Below are 25,844 nucleotides of genomic sequence, written 5' to 3'. Positions count from 1 at the left end.
CATCACTTCTAGCTTTGAAGGACTACCGATGAGGGTGATGAAAGCAGATGCCTGGGATATGGCAACAGATGGGTCATTGCATTTAAAAAAAGCTACTGGGAATAGGATGGTTCACTTTTTTCAAAGCTTATTACTAAAGGTGAAACAGACAGAAAAGGAAACAATCAAGCAGTGCAGGCTTAAGTGTCCTACTAAAATAGAGGATTTCCTGTTTGCTAGTTGGTTTCATGTCCTAGTGTGGTCCCTAGCCAGGTAGAAAAATCCATAATGGAAACAATCAAGCAACTATAGGCAGGATCCTACAACACCCACTAGCAAAACATGGCTGTTGGTGGCAAGAATTATTGGAGCTGACAGCACATGATGAACTCATCAAGACATGTCCAGACACCGGTTCATAATAACACCAAGTTTTGCTGCTCAGACAATACCCTGTCCTAGCATTACACTGAAATTACACCTATGAAGTACTTCCAATTTTATAATTACAAATGTGTTTTGTCACATATTTATTATAAAAAAGAATGATGCATATAATAAAACTTTGACTCAGTGCTAAAAAAAACACTGAAGCGATGCCCTGATGGGATGCTTGCCCTATAAACTAGCATTTAAATTTAATTACTGTTCATTTTTTCAGGAATATTCCATTATCCATTTGCAGTTGGTCTCTGAAATGCAATTCATAAACGTGGAAGATAAAAAAAGGAGAAACAAAAATATTTACCTTCACACATATGTCACACTAAATATTGGCTGGATAATACTGGATATAATTATTTGTCATATAATTAGCAAAGATAATGCCAAGTCCCGTGCTTTTTCTTGGTTGTGAATTTTCTAAATAAGGCACTATTTGGGTTAATTGGATAGCTCCCTATTAAAGCCAATATATAATTCACACTCAAATAAAATTCTTAGAGAATTTTTTGAAGTTAAAACAAAAAAGCTTATTCTAAATCATGATATCAAAAAATAAGACAAAATTATGGCAATGACACCTCAAACTTACGCTCAAACTCCCACTAGAATTTTAGAGGATTTTCCATTAATTAATGTCCTGGTGGATGCAGGTTAAAAAATATACAGGCAGTCCCCAGATTACGAATGAGTTCTGTTCCCAAATCTGTCTTTAAATTCAACCTGTAAGTGGGAACAGTTAGGTTAGTCAAATGTTTGTCTTAGTATATACCGTAACTTCCCATGCATAAAAAATTTTTAATACTTCCAGATATACTAAAACATCTTTAACATAATTAATATAGTAGTAATAATAATAATGTTTTGATGTGTGTCACAAAGTAGTACCTGTCTGTTATTACGAACCACTGTATGTACCTCAAATTTTTAATATAATAGGCTTTATGGGGGTCGGTTCCTAACTACAGGTTGTAGGTAAGTCAGATGTTGTAACCCAATGACTGCCTGTAATTCCTGTTGCATCTAGCCTCCACTCAAAGTAGTTAGAAAGCCTACTTTTCCCTCCCCACTATCTACGCCTTATTCAGCAATGCGGTTTTTGCAATGGAAAAAAAGCATCGGCTGCTTTGAATGTGCTACTTTTTTAAGGCAATGAGAGTGATTGCTGTTGCCACTGTTCTGCAGCACCAGTAACATCTTTATAGGCTGGAACTGAAATGATCAGAATTCACCACTTAGGAAGTAGGGTTAGGAGCAACCAAAGGTGATGCATTGAATTCTGGGAAATACAGTTCTCATAAGGAAAGCCCTCAGGTTGGTGGCAGAGATAGGAGAGTCCTGGTAGTAATTAATCTCTGGGGTGTGTAGGTTTTTGTTGTTGATAATTTATTTGTTGTTTTTCTTTTTTTGCAGTCCCACAGAAGAACTTGTAACTAACACAAGTTGACTTCCATAGTGATAGTAAAGAATCCCAACAATAATAATAACAATCATAGCTAGCCTTAGTAAAGAATAATGACGTGTTTTATATACATATTTTCCCATCTAATCTTCATATTCTGCCAGGAGCTCCTTGGAAAGTCTATGGGGCAGTTCTACCCTGTCCTATAGTGTCACTATGAGTCGGAGTCAACTGGATGGCAACAGGGTTTTTTAATCTTCATATAAACCTTAAGTGGTAGGTATTATTATCTTCAAACTGCAACTCAGAGAGGATGGATAACATACCCAAGTCACACAACTAAAAAGTCACGGAGCCCAGATTCACATCTACATCTATCTGGTTCTGAAGCTTACGTGCTTGACCTGCCTCCTCTCCCCTATGCAAGAGCTCAGAAAACAGCATACCTGTATCCTCATGAAAAACTACTATAATATTCAGTCTGGAAAAAGAGAAGAAAATCAAGAATTAGAAGATCATATTTCCTGAGTAACTCCAGACCAGGAATTATTAAGAAAATAACTTAAAATGTGGTAAAGATATGCATCACTACCAAAATATAAGAAACAAGCTAAATACCCTATTAGGGAAATATGCATAAAATGGAATATTATTCAGGCAATAAAAATCAGGCTTAGGAAATTCACATAGGAAAAGGTTAATGATACAATGTCAAGAAAAGAACAGGCTATAAGAAGTGAGATGTGAGGTATGTAACTTCAACTATGCAAAGAAAACATTCCAAAAGAAAAAGACTTGAAGAAAATGGAACAAAAATGTTAACAATAATGGCTTCTGGGTTACATAATCATGATGCTTTTTTTCTGTCTCTGCTTCCTTATATTTTATGTGCTTTCTAAAATATCTACCAGGAGTGTATATTACTTTCTAATAAGAAAAACAAAAACATAATTACAAAGTAAATCATAAGCACAGAGAATTACATAAACAAATAATTATGGATAGATGTCATTTGGATAATTAAAACATTTATATTTTTGTTTAGAAAATTTCAATATACGAAGGCCAACTTTACTAATTTACTGAAAGCACACTGTAAAATCATAAACCCTGCATAATGGTGGAACTGTATTTGTTAGGAAAAGCAGTTTTTTTGAAATATGTCTTATTTAAGTATAATCTTCTCTTTCCTTGTTCCAAAAATATTTTTCTGCCATTTTTTTTATCTTATTACATAGTTTCTTTCCTCAGTAATTAACAGTGTGCTTCTTGTTTATGACTATTTTGAATGTACAACATACTTTGATTCCATAATATAAAACATATGGTAACTGTTTAGTTCTCAAGAACATAATTGTAAGAAAAATATAATAAGTATGTAAAAAATGAACAAACTTTCATTCTATAATTTCCCTAAAATAACAACTGCAATTGTTCCTTATTGCCTGTCAAGCCATATTCAAACTTCTTAGCTTAGAATTCAATATTCTTTATTAATTGGGATTATTTTACCTATTCAATTCATTTTCAATAACTCCAATGTAGGCTTCCATTCTATCTTAGTCGTTCTCATTACAGTTTCCTAGGCAATCTATGCTTATCACTAACCCCAAATTTGCTGTTACCTCTACCTACTACAGCCTTCCTCTCTGGTCACTTCCTTGAAGGTCATTTTCTAGGTAGTGTTACTTGTTTATACCTCCAATACTGAGCTCCTGCTAAGTTTTAAAGATGAAATGTGTTAGACATGGTTCTAGCTATGACAAAGTATGATGCAGTAAGGGATACAAAAAACAAAATACAGTGTAACTCGTGATATGGTCTTAAGTATAACAAGTCTCAGTTAACTAGTTGAAGTGTGGGGAAAGGGGCTAAAAAGGAGGAACAGTCTAGGCAAAGGGAACAACATGTTCAGAAACAAAAGAGCACATGGTAGTTCTGAGGACCTGATATGGGGGTGGGGTTGTGAGTTAAGATGTAAATGACCAGTTCCTTAGGCACAGCATTTTATGGCTGTGATGTCATTTGTTTCTTATAAAAATTATATTTTATTACACATTTTGGTCTCTGGGATTGGACCAGAATTTTTCAATACCATGGGGTTAAATATTTCTGTTGCTTTCATGGCAATCTCATGCCTTACCTATCTGATTGATTTGCAACCTAAAATCTGTGTCTTCAACTTCATTTGTATTTCCTCTGGGATTTATCACAGGAGTAGGGTTGAAAAATATGTGCTTAAAAAACCTGTTGTATTCACTTAATGCCTATTATAGAAACATTTCTAGAAATAGAGACAGGAATAATACCCAGGATGGAAATTTACATAGTTATATGGTGTGTAGCTTAGAGTTTCTGTCTCTATGGCCCTATAAGGGATGAGGATTTGGAAATAGTATATTTAGTGTTGATTTGCATCACCAGTATTAAATTGGAGCAACCAGGAGTTTTGGCTGGGGCAAAATTAATTTCACATGTAAGGTTATTTAGATGGCAAAGAGATCTTTGTTAGAGTAATTTTCAAGTGTGTGAATCAATTTGACATTCTCCTTTTAGTATATACTTCACTCATTTTGTTTGTTCTCAGAAGAGCTAACATCCTTGTGTAGTTCCAAATTCTGTTTACAAAAAGGCATTTTCATGTAGACGATAAGTTTTTCAAGTTTTTTATCTTACTGACACAAAATTAACTCAATGGGTGAAATTCAAATGAAAGCAAATGAAAATGAACCAACACTTAATGTTAGGAAATTACTGAGAATTCCCAGTAATGAGGGCTGGAGGTTGGAATTAAAGTGTAAATGGAAATACACTTTCTCTATTTATATTGGCCGTTCCACGGCACTCAGAACAACCAGTTTGAAAAGTGGGAAAGTTGGTCTGGTCTTTATCTCCTGTGAATCACTTAGTATCTGCATCTCCATTTCCAGCTTAGCAATGTGAGCATTTGATAATGCTCCTAGGAGGCTTAGTTAATGGTTAGTGGTTTTAAATAAAAGTGTTACAGGCTTCAGTGATAATCATTTCAAGCTATTTGCTTATTAGGCAATGCCAATAAGGTGAGATGGTTGTGCTATGATTATTTAAAAGACTTCAACACAGAAAGTTGTTTCCATTTGTGAGTTCAGCCTTGTTATTTATTGACTGCTAATGACATATTCTGAATTCATTTCGTTCACTGTTTAAATCCAAACTTTTGGGCAGATCCATTTTGTGCTGACACTACCCTTCAAAGCATGTTGGTTTTCCTGGGCTGGTGCCAAAGGAAGCTATAGTTCAGCAAAGAGATTGCTTTTCACTGGGACAGGAAAGAACATTCTTTGAAGCAGCTTTTGCACTGTATCTTTTTTAACTGCCGTTAGACCTTATAAACCCATTTGCTGACAAGTTGATTCCGACTCATAGTGATCCTATAGAACAGGGTAGAACTGCCCCATAGGATTTCTAAGGAGTAGTTGGCGGATTCAAACTGCTGACCTTTTGGTTAGCAGCCATTGCTCCTATCCACTATGCCATCAGGGCTCCTGAGACCTTATAGTATATGTAAATCCATATAATATGTGATGACCATTAAGATCCTCTCAAAATTCCTGACATCATCATGTATGAATCAGTGTAAGATTTCAACTCGAACAGAGTGGAACTAGTGAATTGTTTCACTTAATAAGTTTCCCACCTTCTGTGAAATTAGTCTCTTAACTCCACTTGTATATGTAAAGGCATCCTGGTGGTACACTGGTTAAGCACTCGGCTGTTAATCGAAAGGTCAGTGGTTTGAACCCACCAGCTGCTCCATGGGAGAAAGATATGGCAGTCTGCTTTCATGAAAATTATAGCCTTGGAAACCATATGGGGCAGTTCTACTCTGTCCTACAGGGTCACTATGAATCAGAATTGACTTGAGGGCAACAGGTTTGGTTTTATAAATGTACATTGTAACATTGTTGGAAAGGCGGGCAGTGAAGAAGCACTGCCGTTGAGTACCTAAACAAGTCCAAAAAATGCCTACCAGGAGATATGGGATACACATAAGTAAAACTCTATGGCCAAGTACTAATCAAGGTCATGGCAGCAAATATATACACTGAGAAATTCATCTTAAGTGGTAGCCTAAAGAAATCGTATCAACATGGATATCTAAGAAATTAGTTCTGTTTTACATTGCATTTATATTACTGTAGAGAATCCAGATTTTATTTCCCTATAGCATGAGATTACTCTGAAGCAGGAAGCATACTGATAGATATGGTGGTAATTTATATAATTTTCTAGACTACTGAAGGGTGGTGATTGAAGGGGGGGAGTATGAATTGAGTGGGGGAAAAATTTAAGATCCACTTCTAAGTCTTTATTTAAGTTTAGTCTTTTTTAGAACAATACGTAATCTGGGTTAGTCAGCATGAGTCCAACCTACTAAAATAATTCTTGTCATATTCTAGTTCACTTTTCTCCACTCACAAAAACACACATGTAGGGACAACCATAAATCTCTTAGTTATCTTGGCTTTCTTCTCAAATATTTATTCTGGCATTTCCAAACTAAGTCTTAAAAACTTCCAAATAAGGAATAATTTAACAAGTACCATATTACAAAGCAAAACAAAATATGAAGTAATAAACTCTAAGTTAAGCAGGAATATAAAAATCAAAATTTTATTTCATTTCATCAGGGTTGCCAGAACCATAGTTCCTGGCAAACACTGATCAAAGTCAGTTTGGAATAAATGCAAGTAGATATATGTGAAGATTTTACCTAACATAAGAATTTTCCTATTCAGTGTAATGCCCGAAAGGAGTACATCTCAGTTTCAAAAACTAAATCTTTTCATTGTTTAATAGAGCATACGGTGGTAGTGATACCATAGCTTGATTCATGACTTTCCTGGTCATGTTAACTATCATACCAGGCAGAAGGCTATTATTAGTAGCTACATTTACTGGGCAAATACTAGACTCAAGCAAATGCATGCTACAAACATTGCATTGAAGTTGTATGCTGCAAATGTTATATACGTTGTATCTCGTTGTTATAATCTCAGAACCTTAGGACTCAAGGAAAGAAGATACAACACACCTGAAAATGCTTGGTAAACTGCAGTGTACAGTGGAAAATAGTGACTGACAGGAAAAATCTGGTCTCAGACAAAAATGTTAAAAAATTATTCCCTCAGTCTCTGTCATTTCCTCATTTTTTAATCACCTAACAAAACTGGCTCACAGAATCCTTGCTGCCATACAGCTTAAACAGCAGAAGGCTATAGTGTTGTTCGGATCCACCAGCCGCTCCTTGGAAACCCTATGGGGCGGTTCCACTCTGTCCTATAGGGTTGCTATGAGATAGCAAGAGGTTTGGTTTTGATAGTGTTGTTACTTCACCTAACATTCAAAATATACTTACTGAATAACACCTGTGATCTAAAACCTTCCAGTTACTATTTTGTAATTTCATGTGGATCAGAAGCTCTGGCCAAAAAGATGACTTTGTGAGTGCAGAATTTCTAAAGCCAGAAGAAATGTGAGGAATCGAAGGCATGTTCTTCTAATTGCCCCTACTATGCCTCGGGTGGACCCACTTCTATTAGATAACTGTATGTTGGCCTCAGATACGTTTCAACTAGAGTTTCGGCTCTGATTGATTAGAGCTGGCCACTTGGGGTGAGCTGCTGAAAAATATTCTAAGGACACATCTGAATTCAGCAGGAAAAAAATGACATAATCAGTTATGATTGCAATGTACACTGGAGGGAGGAGGAGGAAGAACAGCATGTATGCCCCAGAACTGTTCTTGTTTTTGCAAAATTTTCAAAGAAGTATTTAGAGGTAAAGGATATCATGCCTGCAACTTGTAAGAAAGTTGAAGAATTTTTAAGAAAAAAAAGTGTGCGTGTGTGTTTATTTGTGTGTGTGTGTGTGTGTGAGTGGAGAGAGATGGCGAGACAGAAAGTATGAGATGGCAAATATGAAAAAATATTTAAGGACTCTGGGTGAGGTGTATATAGGGATTTTGGGTACTATTTTTGCAACTTTTCTGTAAAATCTAAAATTATTTCAAAACAAAAATTGGGGAAAAAATGCCTGCCATATATTTGGTACTCCTCCCATGGAAGATAAAAATAAGAAAGGCTGTGATTAAAAGCAGCAAAAGCCCATACAGTACAGCTTCTAGTAAGGTGGTAAGGCTAATGCCTTTGGTGCATCAAGCAATATGAAAGTAGGAGGAAAGTGAGTATTTCAAAAGTTCACGTAGGGACAAACATTCCAGAAGGGAAGCCCATGCAACTCCTGGTTCAGTTGCAATCCTAGAATATTTGGTAATCTTTTCATCTTTTGAATTTAGGTCCAAATTAAAAACAGAAAAATGGTTTGAGTCCTTGAAACTCTTTCCAGTTCTACAATTCTATAATGAAAACTTAGGAAACCTAGTCTCCCTCCTTTTGTCCATCCAGATTACCCATCTGGACACGGCTGATATGATGCTCAATGAAAGTTTGCTAACTGCCTCAAACACCTCCGATACAGTGTGCCCAAGTCATGTTGTAATCATAAATTCCTACATCTCTGCTGAGGCTGTGCTGAGGCTAGTCAATGGATTCATGCTCTAAGGCTTAATGCTACCTACATACTAATTAAGCTGCCAAATTATGTAACTATTTTCAACCAATATCACATAGACTATACTATATATCAATGTGTAGAGTATACAAAAAAAAAAAACAAAAACAAAAAACCAAACCCATTGCCATCGAGTCAATTCTGACTCATAGCAACCCTATAGGACAGAGTAGAACTGCCCCATGGAGTTTCCAAGGAGCGCCTGGTAGATTCCAGTTGGTGACCTTTTGGTTAGCAGCTGTAGCACTTAACTACTACACCACCAGGGTTTCCCTGTACAGTATACAATACTATAAATACATTCATATTTTTTTCTTTTAACTTCTTTCGTTTCACCCTGAAACCTGATTCCATAGTAGGAAAACTATGATGACAAAAAACTAAAATGTGCATATTCTTTGTGCATTTATGGAAGGAGGAAAAAAATTACCATTCATTTCAACACTTTTCCAGCACCCCTGGGAAAAATGGTTCCTGAAACTGACAATACCTTAAGGATAGAGTAGTTCTTACAAGCAAGAAGACATTCTGCTGCACCGCTTTGAAGCAGGCAGACAAGTTCTTTTTAGTCACAGTAACAGGCAGTAGAAAGATGTTTTAGTCTTTCTTTAGCCAGGGACCTAAGTGGACAGTTTAGGAAAGTAACTGGCTTTGGCAGGTGGGAGTTAGAGGAGGGGGTTGGGGCTCTATATTTCACTCTAAAAAGGAATTGTTGTTAACGCAACATTTAATGTAGGACTAAGGTGTACTTTTATTCACAGGTTAATAAAACGCTGAGTCTCTAGATATCTGACCAGGTATTGGGGAACTACAGGCATGGAATAGTCATTATTCCTCTGCCCTCAAAGTGATTTCAGTGAGAGAGAGAGAGAGAGAGATATTCAACAAGATTATGAACCAACTTGGAATATATAGTCTAAAATTTAGGAAAATGAAAAATGAAGTCATGTATATATGGACTTTCACCCTGTGGAAATCTTTAGCCCAGATACTTGTGTGTCAATGAATAGCATTTAGTCTACCGATAAGTCATTAAGTTTTACAGTATGACTAAAACCACTGATCCATTTAAGTGATACACTTAAGTTTTACTTGGTAGTTCCATGTTAATTATTTCTTTGCAATACAATTTTATCAGTAAATGTTTAAATGGTAGAAGACTGTTGTTGTTACTGTTAGGTGCCATCTAGTCAGTTCTGACTCATAGCGACCCTGTGAACAACAGAACGAAACACTGCCCAGTCCTGAACCATCTTCTCAATTGTTGTTATGCTTGAGCCAATCATTGCAGCCACTGTGTCAATCCATTTTTTTGAGGGTCTTCCTCTCTTTCACCGAACTCCTACTTTACCAAGCATGATGTCCTTCTCCAGAGAATGGTCCCTCCTGATAACATGTCCAAAGTATGTGAGATGAAATCTTGCCATCTTTGCTTTTAAGAAGCATCCTGGCTGTACTTCTTCCAAGATAGCCACCACAAACTGGACGACTTTAAACAACAGGAATTTACTCTCTCACTAGGCTAGAAGTCTGAAATCAAGGTATTAGCAGGGCCATGTTCCCTCTGAAAACTCTAGGGAAGAGTCCTTCCTTGCCTCTTCCTAGTTTCTGGTGGTTGCCAGCAATCCTTGGCATTCCTTGGCTTGCAGCCACATCACTCTATTCCCTGCCTCTGTCTTCACATGACCTTCTTCCCTGTGTATTTGTGTGTTTCCAAATCTTACTCTCCTTATAAGGACACCAGTCATTGGATTCAGAGCCCACCTTAATCTAGTATGACCTCATCTTAATTTCATTACATCTGCAAAGACCCTATTTCCAAATAAGGTCATATTCACAGTTATACCAGGGATTAGAACTTTAACATTATCTTTTGGCCAACATAATTGAACCCGCAACACTCCCAGGGGCTCATATGAAGAGACTGTGGAATGCTTTCAAATAATTCTGAGAGTTTGATGTTAATTGCTGTTGAGTCAATTCCAATTCATGGTGACTCCACGTATAGTCACCTCTAACAGTGCCTTCCAATGGACATGACCAGCATCAGTACAGGAGAGTGCCCATTTCTCCACATCTTAGCCAATGTAGGGCATTACCACTTTTTTTTTCATCCTGCAAGAAAGACAAGTTTTTTATTTTAGTCATACACATGTATGCCTAGGACAAACCCACTGAGCTTTGTGTTTTACACCTGATAGATCTTCTATCTTCAAGTATAAATACATGGTTTAAAGGTATACAGGCTGAAACTTTTTTCCCATGGTTAACGATCATGGAGTTTGTCTTTTGATGAACAACTAGAATTGCCAATTAACAAATGTAATGAATAGAGGTATCTAATAATGGAAAGAACTGCCTTGGGAGCCAGTGAAGCCCCCATTGCTAAAGAGGATCAAGCACAGGGTAAAAGAAAGATCAACTGGCCAGGTACAGTGGGGAAATGGACCAGATGAGCTCTAAAGTATCTTCCCACCCTAAGTTTTTATGAAGCTTCTTTCTGTTTCTGGAGATTATTGACTCTGTCCCTTTGCCTCATCAGCTAAAATACTTTTTGTACCAATAGAATAACTCGATGGCTGCTGTCCTTTGCTAGTAATCTATTCAAAGGCATGGTACTTTAAATTTTGCTTCAAAGTGTATATACTTATATATAAAGTAAAAATAAAAGAAATCAATAGCACAGTCTTTGCTGAATCTAGAAAAATAACTGCACCATGAGCTCCTAAGAATCTCAATTTTTAAATCAAATGCACATGTGGGCATACACACACATAAATAGCTACAATTATATCTAAAGATATAGAAGAAACTACAGGTATGCTTGCATACGTTCAGAAAATTTCTAGGAGGAGCCATAAAATATTATTTATAGTAGTTTATCTCTGGTAAGTAGAAATTGAGAACAGAGATGTGGATAACTTTTATTTTCCACTTTATATACCCTTTTATACTGTTTGTGGGACTAAGATGCACCTGACCCAAGCCATGATATTTTCAGTCACCTCATATGCAGGCAAAAACTGGACAATGAATAAGGAAGACTGAAGACAAAGAATAAGGAAGACCGAAGAAGAATTGATGCCTTTGAATTATGGTGTTGGTGAAAATTATTGAATCCACCATGAACTGCCAGAAGAATGAACAAATTTGTCTTGGAAGAAGGACAGTCAGAGTGCACCTTGGAAGCGAAGATGGCAAGCTTCATCTCACATACTTTGGACATGTTATCAGGAGGGACCAGTTCCTAGAAAAGAACATCATGTTTGGTAAGGGAGAGAGTCAGTGAAAAAGAAGAAGACCTTCCACGAGACGGACTGACACAGTGGCTGAAACAATGGGCTCAAACATAGCAAGGAGTATGATGATGGCACAGGACCAGGCAGTATTTCATTCTCATACACAGAGTTGTTATGAGTGGGAACCAACTTGACGGCACCTAACAACAACAACATACTGTTTGTATGTCTTATAACGACATGTATCATTTTAATAATAATAATTTTTAAACCTTACAATAAGAGAAAACCTGGAAATGGAGTTAACTTTACACTAACACAAAGTCAATAGTAGCTACTTATGATTCAATTCTCAGCTGAGGAACTACAGGCAGATCTCTGAGCTAGTCAACCTTGAAAGCTGAACTTTCTCAGCACGAGGGGGACTTTTCCTTCTCAAGTTTGGTCTCAAATTTGTTTTGTTAGCACCAAAAAAAAAAAAAAGAAAAAAATCAACGTAGGCAAGTTTAGTTTCGTTAACACACACACACACAAATCAGAAAAACTGTTGGAATAAGAGCTGATCACTGAGTTAGACATATCTCACTGTTTGGGAGCTTGGTGTCAAAAAATTTGTATGAGTTTACTGAGGCCATATTAACATAGCAACACTTTTATTCTGCTCACCAAATAGAAAATCAGGAGAGGTATCCTAGTTCACTTCTGGTGTCTCCACTTAAAATACACAGAAAACAAGAACATTCCAGAAGTTTAATTTCCCATAGATATTCCTAATCATTTCTTCTTTAGTTAACATAAAAAAGTCAAATCTTCAGGAATTTTTTTAATGAAATATGATTTTACAAAAGGCATGTGTGGCTGACAGCACAGGGGAACATGCACATGAGTGTGACGTGGCACCTAGAATTTGGAAGGGAGAAAAACAATTATCCTCTGAAAATCTGAAATCAGTTGATAAGTCATCAAGGCTCAGGAATGAACACTTGCTCTTTAAAGGCAGTCCAGTAGGACCAAATCCCAATGGATGGGATTAATACTCTGAGGAAATATCACCTGAACTATAATGGCCAAACTGGCAGGCCCAGCCAAGAGAGTTAAGGGGAAGGGCTGCCCAGAACCTACCAAATGAAGTGTTGGGCCAGACAGTGCCAGGAGACTATCAAATTCCTGCCTTACTTCCTGTCTCTCTAGTAGCCCTAATTACATGCTTCCCTAGACTTCTAGCTTTCCATGAAAAGGGTCTTCTGAGAGAGTGCTCATTAGTTAGTAATATACTATCATTCTGGTTTTACCATCCCTCTCTTATTATAGCCAATTTGAAGGCTATTAATTATTTCATTAACAGAAAAGTCAAATAAAGTCACTTGTAGTTACCTAATCAAGTTACTTAAAACTCTACAAGCCATAGTTCCCTTGTCAAATGTTCTGATTATATCTTATTTCTATAAAGAGAATCTGTGTTGTTATCAGGAAAATCCCGAAGTCTGAACAAATCTAAAGTGTTTGTCAGCCAGGAAGACTGAAGGCACATAAATTCAGGGGTGGCAATCCTGTGAATTTGTGGCACGTGACAAGTACATGTCACATGCCTTCTCCATGTGACATGTATTATCTTGTGCTAAATTAGCTTTCTAGCCCAGTGTTTGGAGGATTTACTGGTATTATTGTCATCAGAAAAAACTCAAGAATATTATGTTAAAACTGTATATGACTAAAGAGAAGTAAATTTCAATTTTAATACCATTTTTTTTTTTTCACCACTCATCTGTCAGTTTGTCATACTGTGGCTTACATGTTGCTCTGATGCTAGAAGCTATGCCACCAGTATTTCAAATGCCTGCAGGGCCATCCATGGTGGACAGGTTTCAGCAGAGCTTCCAGACTAAGACAGAGTAGGAAGAACGACCTGGTGATCTACTTCTGAAAAAATTGGCCAGTTGCAAACCTTATGGATAGCAGCAGAATACTGTTAGATATAGTGCTGGAAGATGAGCCCCTAAAGTTGGAAGGCACTCAGAATAAGACTGGGGAACAGCTGCCTCCTCAAAGTAAAATTGACCCTAATGATACAGATGGAGTAAAGCTTTCAGGACCTTCACTTGCTAATGTGGGATGACTCAAAACTGAAACAGCTGTAAACATCCATTAATAATCAGAACATGGAATGTATGAAGTATGAATCTAGGAAAATTGGAAGTTGTCAAAAATGAAATGGGATGCTTGAAGATCAATATCCTATACGTTAATTAGTGAGCTGAAATGAACTAGTATTGGCCATTTAGAATTGGACAATCATATGGTCTACTAGGAAACCCTGGTGGCATAGTGGTTAAGTGCTACGACTGCTAACCAGAGGGTTGGCAGTTCGAATCCGCCAGGCGCTCCTTGGAAACTCTGTAGGGCAGTTCTACTCTGTCCTCTAGGGTCGCTATGAGTTGGAATCGACTCGACAGCACTGAGTTTGGTTTGGTTTGGTTTGGTTATGGTCTACTATGCCAGGGAATACCAAATTGAAGAGGAACAGCATTGCAGGTACTGTCAAGAAGAACATTTCAAGATCTATCCTGAAGTATAACACTGTCAGAGATAGGATGATATCCACAGGTCTACAATGAAGACCAGTAAATACAACTATTTTTCAAATATATGCACCAACCACTAATGCCAAAGATGAGGAAACTGAAGATTTTTACCAACTTCTGCAGTTTGAACTTGATCAAACATGCAATGAAGATACATTGATAATACTGGTGATTAGAATGCGAAAATTGGAAACAAAAAAGAACTGGCAGTTGGAAAATAAGGCTTTGGTGGTAGAAATGACACTAGATATCACATAAGAGAATTCTGCAAGACCAAAGACCTTCTCATTGGAAATACCCTTTTTCAACAACGTAAAAGGTGACTATACATGTGGACCTCACCAGATGGAATACACAGGAATCGAATCAACTACATCAGTGGAAAGAGATGATGAAGAAGCTCAATATCATTGGTCAGAAAAAGGCCAGGGGGCAACTGTGGAACAGATCATCAATTGCTCATATGCAAGTTCAAGTTGAAGCTGACTAAAATTAAAACAAGTGGACAAGAGCCAAAGTACAACCTTGAATATATCCCATCTGAATTTAGAGACCATCTGGAGAATAGATTTGACTCACTGAACATTAATGACCAAAGACCCAATGAGTTGTAGGATGACATCAAGGACATCCTATATGAAGAACCCAAAAGGTCATTAAAAAGACAGGAAGAAAAGAAGAAACCAAAATGTATGTCAGAAGAGACTGAAACTTCCTTTGGGGCACAGAGTAGGAGGATGAGGTGTAGTATGGGGGATTGTAAAGGGCACTTTCAGTTTTTCCTTTTATGATATATGTCTGTATTTTTGGAATCTGTTATCATGAGAGAATATTGACTTAACTTTTTAAAAGAAAACAATATTTTTAAAACAATTAGGAAAGATCCATTGGAAGATGTGTGATGAAGTTACTATAGAAATGTTCACTCACAATAAATGGGCACATCTCACAATACATGGGTATAATATGGTTTGGGAGTAGTTTAGATCCAGCATACAGTCAGATGCACAGTGGTTCTTGTTTGAATGAGCAGCTGGGAATTATAGGTCCTCCACTTATAGTGACTTAGTCAAGATACTTAACCTCTGCAAACCATTGTTTCCTTATCTTAAAATGAAGATACCAATAGTTTCATATAAACACCCAACACAATTTTTGGCCCACTCTTTAAAAAGTAAGCTATTCAGGTTTTATTCTGAAGTCTAAGATTCTGAGACATTTGAAAATATAATCTTATTTTTTTCTTTTGAATTCTATAAAAGCAGTTTACACTGAGCCCTATTTGCAGTAGTGTGTTTTAAGTATACGTTTGGGAAGTCATGGCTCATCTTGGTACAACTGATTACCCACTACCCACTGCTGTTGAGTCGATTCCTTAGAAAATAGGATAATAGAGCTCTTATTAGAAGGGCAGCAATTTGAAAGTATGGATAGAATGAACTAAAGTTGGTGTCAGGATTCCCAATTGCTAGTTCTTTCTAGTAAGTTATCTAAAGCCTTGGGGGAACTAAAACGCTACCAATGGTAAGCTTTTCAAACTCCTAAGTCCTGAACACTGTTGAGGTCCACTACTGAGCTTTGAGCACTGAACTGATCTGGGCAAGGGATCCTTCACTTAGCAGCTTTTGTAGGGTGTGACAAAACATTTAGAGAGATCTTGGTGATAGTAGCAAAAGAGAAAGGATATGATGGCGGGACCAGATGGCAGTGACTTTTGGACATGCTCATCCAAATCTTAAGTGCTCCTAAGTCGGAGACTGTCTTTAGTGCTTCTTCCTCCTGGCAGGAACTTAGGAAAAGAAATATATAGTTTAACATGTTCAATGCTCTGAAATTCTGGAAGAAGAGTGGCTCTATACATAAGCATCCATGTCATGGTTGAAAGCTCAGATTCTGACCTCAGTCTGGCTCATCCCCTTGCTATCTAGGTAATCTTGAACATTAACTTCAATAATCCTCAATTCCAGATCAATAAAATGGTTGTGAAAATTACATTTAATTAAAAGATTGTTATAAGGTGTCAGTGGGATAATACATAGAAAATGTTTAATTAGCACAGTGCCTTGCACATAGAAAGGTCTCACTGTAAGTTTCCAAATACCAGTCTAAGTTCCTCAAACTTTGTGGGCTGTCTGACATTAGGTTCTACAAGTCTCTAATTTACACTACAGTACTCGCAGCCTACTCAACACATTAAAGTGCGATAAGATAGTTTAAAATAAACATCAAGATCTCCAGTTATACTGAAGCTGGGGAAAGGCTCTACATGTTTTGTTTTTCTTTTGCATAGAAATGTGTTATCTATGGAAAATTTGATGACATGAGAGAGGCTATAATAGATAACAGTCTGGTGGAGGAGGCACCTAGATTCCCCATCAGTCCCAAAGCTACATTGCCCATTTAGGGCAATATCTACGAGACAGCCACATCACTGACATAATGCCCATTATGACCATCACCCTTACTGGAGTTGGAATTGACTCCACGGCAACAGGTTTTACGTCATAGTTGTTTTTCTTATATTACTTCATTGAATTCTTACATCATAATGGAGATGATTTTACCCTCATATTAACAAGAAAGCGGAGTCTAGAGTGGTTATATAACTTGCCCGCAGCCACATACCAGTGAATGAAAAAGCCAAGATACAATGAAGGCTCCTGAGAGCTGGAAAGGCCCTCCCAACAGCAGAGATGGGCTAAGTCTCCACAGGCGTGGGGTTTTAATCAGGCCTTGGGCCCTGTGGCAACCTGCTAGGCCCAGTTGATCTGTACCCTGACCTGCTTCAGCCTTCACCAGAAGCCCAGCTTGTCTGACTCCAAAGCCTATGAAGTTTCCATCAAGCCAGAGGTCCATGCACTTGAGTAGTGAATGAACACCTTTAAAGAAAAACAAATAAAAAGGAACAAATTCTCAGTGACCCCTGAGACTCTAGCCATGAGCCCCAGTTTCAGAAATCATATCTTAAAGAACTAAATTCTCAATACATGAAAAAGTCTTCTCATTGTGAATCATTACTATGAAAAGAAAGTCAAATTGTATACTTTTATATTCTCAAGGATATGAATAAAAAAATGAATATAATCACTTAGAATTCTCACAGACTTTGTGGTCATCAGTTTTGGCAGTATGGTTGCACAACATGAATGGAATGGAAGATTTTTTTTTTTGGTCAGAAAGTGCTCTTCACGTATGTACCCATCGTTCCAATGTACATTCATAAGGAGAAGGCTGAGCCCACTGTTATTTGGAAATGTCACTGATTTCAAGTTACCTATAGAGTTTTTTTTTTTTTTTATAGAGTTACTGGGAAAACCTGGTGACGTAGTGGTTAACTGCTATGCCCGATAACCAAAAGGTTGGCAGCTCAAATCCATCAGGCGCTCTTTGGAAACTCTGTGGGGCAGCTCTACTCTGTCCTACAGGGTTGCTATGAGTCGGAATCAAATTGCCAGCAACGGGTTAGTTTTTTTGGTGTTTATAGAGTGGCTGTAGGGTCACTAGAAGTCAGAATCCACTTGATGGCAACGATTTTATTTTGTTTTGTTTTTGTTTATAAATCCTTTAGGAGCCCTGGTGACGTAGTGGTTAAGCTCTTGGCTGCTAACTGAAAGGTCAGAGGTTTGAACCCACCAGCTGTTCCTCAGGAGAAAGACATGGGAGTCTGCATCTATAAAAAAAAAAAAAAAAAACCATTGCCGTTGAATCGATTCTGACTCAGTGACCCTATAGGACAGAGTAGAACTGCCCCATACGGTTTCCAAGGAGCACGTGGTAGATTTGAACTGCTGAGTTTTTGGTTAGCAGCCATAACTCTTAACCATTATGCTACCAGCCTTGGAAATCCTACGGGAGCAGTTCTACTCTGTTCTATAGGGCTGCTATGAGTTAGAATCAACTCAACAGCAATGGGTTTTCTTTGGTTTTTTGCTATAAATCCTTTGAATTGTGTCTGTATGTTTCTAGCAAAGTAACACTGCTAACTTCATTAGTTGCCTAGGCCTTTGATAACAAATTATCATAAAGTCGGTGGCTTAAAATAACAAATTTATTCCCTCACAGTTCCGGAGGCAGTTCACTGTGTGTCAGCAGGGCCATGCTCTCTCTGAAAGCTCTAAAGGAGGAATCCTTCCTTGCCTCTTCTAGCATCTGGTGGCCCCAGGCATTCCTTGGTTCGAGGCAGCATAACTCTAATTTCTGCCATCTTCACATGGCCGTCTTCCCTCTTCTTACCTCTCTGTCTTCACAAGGCATTCTGCTTTCCCTTTATTGTCTCCTCTTCTTATAAAGACACCAGTCATATTGGATTAGGGACCGCCCTACTCCCATATGATCTTATGTTAACTCATTGCATCTGCAAATAGTCTACTTCTAAATAAGGTCACATCCATAGGTAGCAGGCGTTAGGACTTCAGCGTATTTTTTTAGGAGCCACAAGCGAACCCCTAACACATGGTCTCTGTCTGCACTGTTGTCAATTTGTGAATCACTTGGCAAGAAAACATGTTTCAACAAGATTTATTTATTAGATTAAATAAATATGATAACATTCCATGGGCCCAATGACAGGAGAAGCACTGGTAGGAACTGGATTTCCCTCTTTCCTCAATGTCTTCATTTCTAATATTAAGCCCTTAGTTATCAGCACTTTTAATACCTTGTACAGGACACATTTCCTTTGAAAAATCTCCTCAGCTTCATCTATTAGTCTCAACACGACATATGATCTCTGCTACGGTACCACACACTCACTCACATATTGGTTTGTAATTTTTCTCTAGCCAAAATACAGTTCCACTTTCCAGCTATCATGTGACTCATCCAAGATGGCGCCTTCTACTTAACATCTTCTCAGTTATTTACCTAAGAATTTTTCTTAATTTTTGCCCAATTTAGGGGAAATCAGTAAATGACAGAAATTTCCTAACCTACTGTGAATATGTCCAAAGCAATCGTGAAGTTAATTTAATGACACTATTATCTCTTTTTGAGGGAACTGCAAAATAATTTCTATTTTTATTTTCCTTACAAAAGTAAGCCAGCCATTTACGACAGGTGGAAAACCATGGAAAAGCTCAAAAAGAAAAACCATCAATAAAAACTGACTCTAAATCGACCATTCTCAACACTTTTGACATTTTGATTTATGTTCTTCTAGTATCATTTAAGTATGTGTGTCTATATATATGTGTGCCTTTGTGTCTAGGCCTGGGTATTGCCTAGAAAACTTTATTAAAGCAAGTATTGAGGAATTGGGATAAGGAATTGGCCTGAGATGTTATACTTCACTATTACACAGCTGCTATGCAAACCAGTGCCAAAAACATGGACATCAGGATACAGTATTTTCAAATCTGCTTTGATAATGGCACTGCATTCCCTAAAGATCAACAACTGTCCTTAGATAGTACAGAATCTAATAGAACCCAGAATGTGTCATCAATAGGTAGTATCTACTCCATTCCAAACTACACTTTGGTTTTCTGAGCAGTAATGCAAATAGTTAAGTGCTTGACTACTAACTGAAAGGCTGGCAGTTCAAACCCACCCAGAGGCACCTCAGAAGAAAGGCCTGGTGAACTGCTTCTGAAAAATCATCTCTACTGATGATTCGGAACCTACTCATCAGCAACTGGTTTGGAGTTTTTCGTTTGTTTGCCACTCTAGGGTGCGCTGAGAGAATATCACAGATTACATGAACTATATCGTATTTTGAAAAAAAAAATTGTGAGGATACAGACTGGAACAGGGGAAAAGCACAGAACACAGAATCAGAGGATATGAGTTCAAGCCGTGATTCTGTTCACTAGCTGTGGGACACTGGCCTTCTTTCTCAATGATCTCATCTGCAAAATGCAGCTGGAAATACTTCCTCTTGCCCAGTTTGATCTCAGGCTCAAACAGGACAAACATTAAAACACTCTGGGAATTGAAAAGCAGCAAACAATTATTACTGGGCAGACTTTATATGAGAGGCCTGACACCTATTTCCAATATCATCATAAATTTCTTCTGTGTATCTCTGTATTTGCTTAGTGCATTGCCAAATTTCCTTATTTCTAAATTCAAAATAAAAACACTTCACGTTGGGAAAATTTATACCCACCCCCAATCATCCTGATGGTTCTGTGAAACTGACTTACTCTTCCAAATATATGCCTACAAATTTTCTTTTCCAACATTCCCCTTAAGCCCACATACTTTATTGGGGGCAGTGCTATTTATGTTATTAATAAGGGATCCAGCATGCAGAAGTTTGTCCACAAACTTCAATCTCTCCCTCTTCAATCTCTTTTTCAATTTGCCTCCTTAACATCTGGGTCTCATGGATGTATAAGGGGAGTGATTATAACAATCACAGGTAATACTAAAGGAAATGACCCACAAAAGCATAAAGGAGATCAGAGAAACAATGATGATGAAATTATTTGTATGTAAAGAACCTTAAGTGTCAAGACTACCTCCCTGCAAGTCTATACTGTACTATGTCAAGGATACACACATCCATCCTAATAGGAAAAGAAAAAAAAAACAAAAACAAAAACCCATTGCTGTCAAGTCGATTCTGACTCATAGCGACCCTATATGACAGAGTAGAACTTCCCCATACAGTTTCCAAGGAGCGCCTGGTGTATTGCAACATCTGACCTTTTGGTTAGCAGTCGTAGCTCTTAACCACTACGCCAACAGGGTTTCCAACAGGAAAGAAGGGAGGCTTAATTCCTGGAGGTCTCCAGGAAACCTTGTACATGGCAAAGGGTTTCAGAGAAAGGAGCTCCAAGGGTGGGTCCAAAGCTGGATAACTCCAGACCAGCTACAAGAAAAATCGTGAGCAGGTAAAAAGAATGATCAAGAAACGTGTGATCAGGCATACTGTTAAGGAGGTTAACTCAATGTCCATAGCACAGGGCAGAAGAGAACATAAGAATAACAAGAGATCTTGGCCCAACTCTACTTCTCCAACTTCTAACATGGGGATGCTAGGGGGAGACAGAAAGAACTACAGAACTGCATCTGTTCAGTGTTTATAACAAAACTGCCAAGTCTACATAAAACAAATCTGTTGGTTTGAATTTGTGAGGAAGCTGGGGTTTTTAGCACCCACAGAATTATGTGAAATGGGGAAAACTGTCTCAATGGCAAGGGAATATACCTGTTTCCAATGCCTTCCCTCAATGCTCTCAAGCCAATGTTATCATGTGCTTGATATAGACCTTTATTAGAGTACAACAAAGTTTAACATATAAACATGTGTTCTTGCAAAAATGCTCCCATGTCTATAGATGCTGATGCCACACATAAAAAATGTAATGAATAGTCAATTTAGCAACCTACTGCTGCTGTTATTGTTGAGTGTTTCTGTTGCAGTTTTTGTTTTTTTCCCCTTAATTACTATACCATGATCATTATATACACTATGACTTGGCTTGGGGGAACAGAATTTTTATCAAGTACATGAAATTTTCATTGAAAATTATAGATAAGCCTAGGTTTTTTTAGTTGGAAATAACCATCTTAAAAAAAAAAAAAAACCGTATAGAATTCTTCAACACATTTGGCTTGCTATGCTATAAGTAATAAATGGCAAATGGGTGAGAGGGATTTGAGAGCCCTTAAGGGGCAGGTCCCCGAATTTTTTCATTTTGTATTCCACACCCAGTTAATTCCAACCAAAACGAAAACCAAACCCACTGCCATTGAGTCGATTCCAACTCGTAGTGACCCTATAGCGAGCCTATAGGACAGAGTAGAACTGCCCCATAGGGCCTCCAAGGATATAGTAAACGCTTAACAAATACTTGTTGAATGACTGATATGTATAACCTCTGAATGTGTGTGTATTTAGACAGTAAAAAATGAGTATAGTAAAAGAAAAATTTGTACTATACATGTATATATGTGTGTGGGTATCTCATTTCGGAAGCCCTGGTAGCATAGTGGTTAAGTGCTATGGCTGCCAACCAAGAGGTCGGCAGTTTGAATCCTCCAGGCGCTCCTTGGAAACTCTGTGGGGCAGTTCTACTATGTCCTACAGGGTCACTATGAGTCAGAATCGACTCGAGGGCAGTGGGTTTTTTTGGGTTGGTATCTGATTTCAACATCTGGAATATTTCACATGGGAAGAAAATGAGTACTTGAGAGAAAAAAAAAAAATGAAAGGCTTTCAGTAGCTTAACCTTAACGATGTTTCAGAGGTTTTAAAGGTGCCATCCTAGAGCCTTTGTGTAGATAGTGAATGGAAAATCTAGACACAGGACATGACCTCTGAAGACTGACTTTTTGCTCTGATATATTTGCCAAGATTACTTTATCCTCTGGAACTTATTCCCTCTGGAGTCTTCCAACTGCAGAAAAAGAGGAGCTAGGAAAACACCTCTGGTTACTTCTTTTTCATGAAAATCTCCATCTACACCTTGTCATTTATATAGGAAATCCTGCTCACCATCCCATCCCCGACTGAGGCCCGCAGTTGCAACCTTCCTCCTCTCTTCTGTAGCTTTGTGGTCATTTTCTTCAAAGGATTTAGGAAGAGATCGTGTCCTCCAACCAGCTCATTGTACAAATAGACCGAGGTCCATACAGACGAAGTGACTTGTCTAAGAGTTCCTAGCAAGTAAATAAGTATCTAAGTACATCGGAGTAACAAGTATCCACAGCTCCAGTACTTGCCCCATTGTCCTATTCTTAGGCTAACGTTTGCAAACAGCAGGGAAAACAATTGCAGATGGACGACTGAGGGGGAAGGGTAAAAGGTGGTCATTAGTAAATCCCTGAGCCTGGGGATCACCTGTTCGCCTGGATCAAAACATTGAGACTAGCCATTCATAAGGACGTTAGGGAGGAGTGAGCCATTGTTTTCCGAACCAGCTGTGGTGGATCAGCTCAACAGCGGCCTTGGAGCAGCTGCGGCTGCTGCATCAAGGGGAGGGCGGTGCTGGAAGAGGAGTGAGCAAAAAGAGAGCTGCAGGGCCCCCGCCGCGCCACCTCCGGGCAAACCAGGAAGTACCTTTGCTGTAATGAATTGGGCCACCTTTTGAACCTATCGGAAGTGTGGACGGCGCACAGCAGGCCCCACTTGGGTCGAGCAACTGCAAGCCCTCAGCGGGCCGACACCTGGAGGCTGCAGAATGGTCAGCGTGATGGCGCTATCACAAAGTACAACAGCAGGGGTTCTGCTGCTGTAGCAAACCGTAACCGAGCAAAGTCCGGGGTAAACTAGCCTCGACACAGCTGCCTCCCGACGCGCGCCCCCCGAGCGCTGCTCCGCCCGCGTTTCCCACGCGCCCAGCACTGAGCTCTCAGCCCCTGGCGCCCTCTCCCCCAGCCCGTCCTCCGATGGCCCCATCTCCCGCCCCTGGCTCCCAGCCCCGCGGCGGGCGCCCCACACTCACCATCTCTTGCCTGAGGAGGTGAAGCTTGGTTTCCAGCCTCTCCAGGGCGCTGGAGTGGCTACGTCGCGGGGAGCCAGAGGTTAGGGAGGACGACGAGGAAGACGACAAGGAGGGAGGGAAGCTGCAGCTACTGCTGCTGCTACTGCAGCCGCCGCCGCCGCCGCCGCCGCCGCTGCCGCTGCAGCTCCCCCCGCAGGGATCCCTGTCCCTTTCTCGGGGAACCGGCTCCTCCCCGCGGAGCGAGCGCACTAGGCTTTCAGGCACTTTGCGCCCCAGCTTCAGCTCAATGTCCCTGAGGTCTGGCAGCGGGCCGTCTTCCATGACTTTTCAAGAACGGTGAGAACGGTAATCAAATGAAGCAGATGAGAGGCAGCGGGGCCTCGCAGGCTGCGGCGAGATTGGGAGAGCCCTCCCAGCGCCAGGTCTCTAGCCTCGGCGGATTGAGCGCACCGTCCGCTTCATAACCGCCTGTGCGGTGTCAGCCCTGAAATCCGTACAGGACGCGGCGGGTCGCAGCCGCAGCTCCCTGAGTACTGCGACGCCGCGGACACTGACTACGACGATCTAGATCGCCTCATGCTCTTCCTTTTTGGCTACTCCACTGCAAAGTTGAGTTAATCGATATTGCAGAGGAGGAAAAGCAAGTACCGTAGACCAAAAGGAAAGAGAGGGGAATGCAATTTTTTTAGCTTCACATTGTAAAACTGTCCGTTCACATCTCTGCGCCGTTCACTGACTGCCCATCTGGTACCAGGCGGCAACAAAATAATTACGTGGCCACGGTCCTAGGTCGTTTCATTTTCCAGCCATATGTGTCCAAGCTTTCGGGATATCCTGGATTGTCAGAAATAATCTCTGGTCAATGGAAAAGGAGATCGGTCGTGTGCAAGACGCATAAAAGAAAGATTTAGTTTAGCAGGCGTTTAACAGCTTCCTGGATGCAGCACAACTGCCCTTCTTCCCATTTAGGCTGTTTGATCCAAGTCTTGGTATTCCTCCGAGCCTCGGAAACTTTAAACTCCGCTGGCAGGTGGACCAAACCAGGGCCAACCCTTGTACCGTATATCACAGAAAAGAAGAGCAAAGAAATGTCTCAACTCTGCTGCTAGTAGCAAAGTTGAAGCGTCCTGCTTTAAACTGAGAGTACCCAACACTGGTATTAGATTTTTCCCTTTTCCCGGCGAAATTGCCTGGTGGTTACCTTCAAACAGTTAACAATAATTAGTCAGAATGACTTTAAATTTGGTTTCATTCGCCACCCCTACCTTCCTAAAAGGTAAGAATCTAGCTTTAGAAGCCTTTCCTTATGATTTAATGCTAATGAAGAGGAAAACAGTTTCATACAAAAGTTCAATGTAAATGTACAGCCCAAATTAATTGCCTTACCAAAGTTGTATTATATCCCCAAAAGCAGAAGGGAAGAATTAGATAGAATAGCTTATATGACTATTGCGATTAAACCCATTGCCGTTGAGTCAATTCCGACTCATAGCGACCCTATAGATAGCAGTGGGATTTTGGAAGAGAACAGTTCAGAGTTAATTTTACTCTAATTATGGAAGAAAAAATATTAAGAAAAAATTATTCTTTGATAATTTTCTAGTTTTTCAACTATTTAGGAGAAGCTCAAAGTTTGCAACCTGTTGATCTGAGATACGTCTACCCCAAAAGTTGCTATGAACTGCATGGATTACGGATTTGATTCAGCGTTGAATGTGTATCAATAATCTTCAAGCAGGAAAATACTATTTTCATTACAGTAAACTACAAATTTTGCTTTCCATAGGAATATTTCAAAGTATGGACCCCTTTATTTCTGGGGCAAATACAAAAACACATTCGGGATCTTGGTCCTTCCTAGGCTCCATTCCCAAGGACATCATCCAGGTTTTACAAACTTGTAGGCACGTAGGTCGATAGAGTTTATTTTTATTATAGCCTCGCCTAGGAAACCTCTTAAGGATAGGAACCATGGGCTTTATGAATTAAATATTTCATGTCAGGGAGACAGTTGTTGAAGTTCTTCTGTCAACATGCCAGAAATTTGTATGTTATTTCTCACTTAAAAAAAAAAAAAATTGAAGAAAAGAGTTGTAAGTTAAGTGCGTCATTTTAAACTTGGAGCCTGCATTTATGGAATCAAAGGAGAACAAGACTAAATCTCCACTCCCTGATGAAATGTCATGCTTTGTCCTAA

The 25,844-nt window shown here is 39.1% G+C and overlaps 1 protein-coding gene across 1 annotated transcript in view; it reads right to left on the bottom strand.

Annotated features, from left to right (window-relative positions):
• LURAP1L (leucine rich adaptor protein 1 like) overlaps nt 1-24,646 on the bottom strand; it is a 45,624-nt gene extending 20,978 nt beyond the window's left edge. Inside the window, exon 1 of the mRNA XM_049895884.1 lies at nt 23,648-24,646. Coding sequence (XP_049751841.1) covers nt 23,648-23,968 — 321 coding nt within the window. The 5' untranslated portion in view covers nt 23,969-24,646. The remainder of the gene's footprint in view (nt 1-23,647) is intronic.
• Nucleotides 24,647-25,844: the final 1,198 nt, after the last annotated feature.

Source organism: Elephas maximus, chromosome 9 (assembly GCF_024166365.1).
Source record: "Elephas maximus indicus isolate mEleMax1 chromosome 9, mEleMax1 primary haplotype, whole genome shotgun sequence".
Lineage (NCBI taxonomy): Eukaryota > Metazoa > Chordata > Mammalia > Proboscidea > Elephantidae > Elephas > Elephas maximus.
This window is presented reverse-complemented; position numbering and strand designations above follow the sequence as displayed.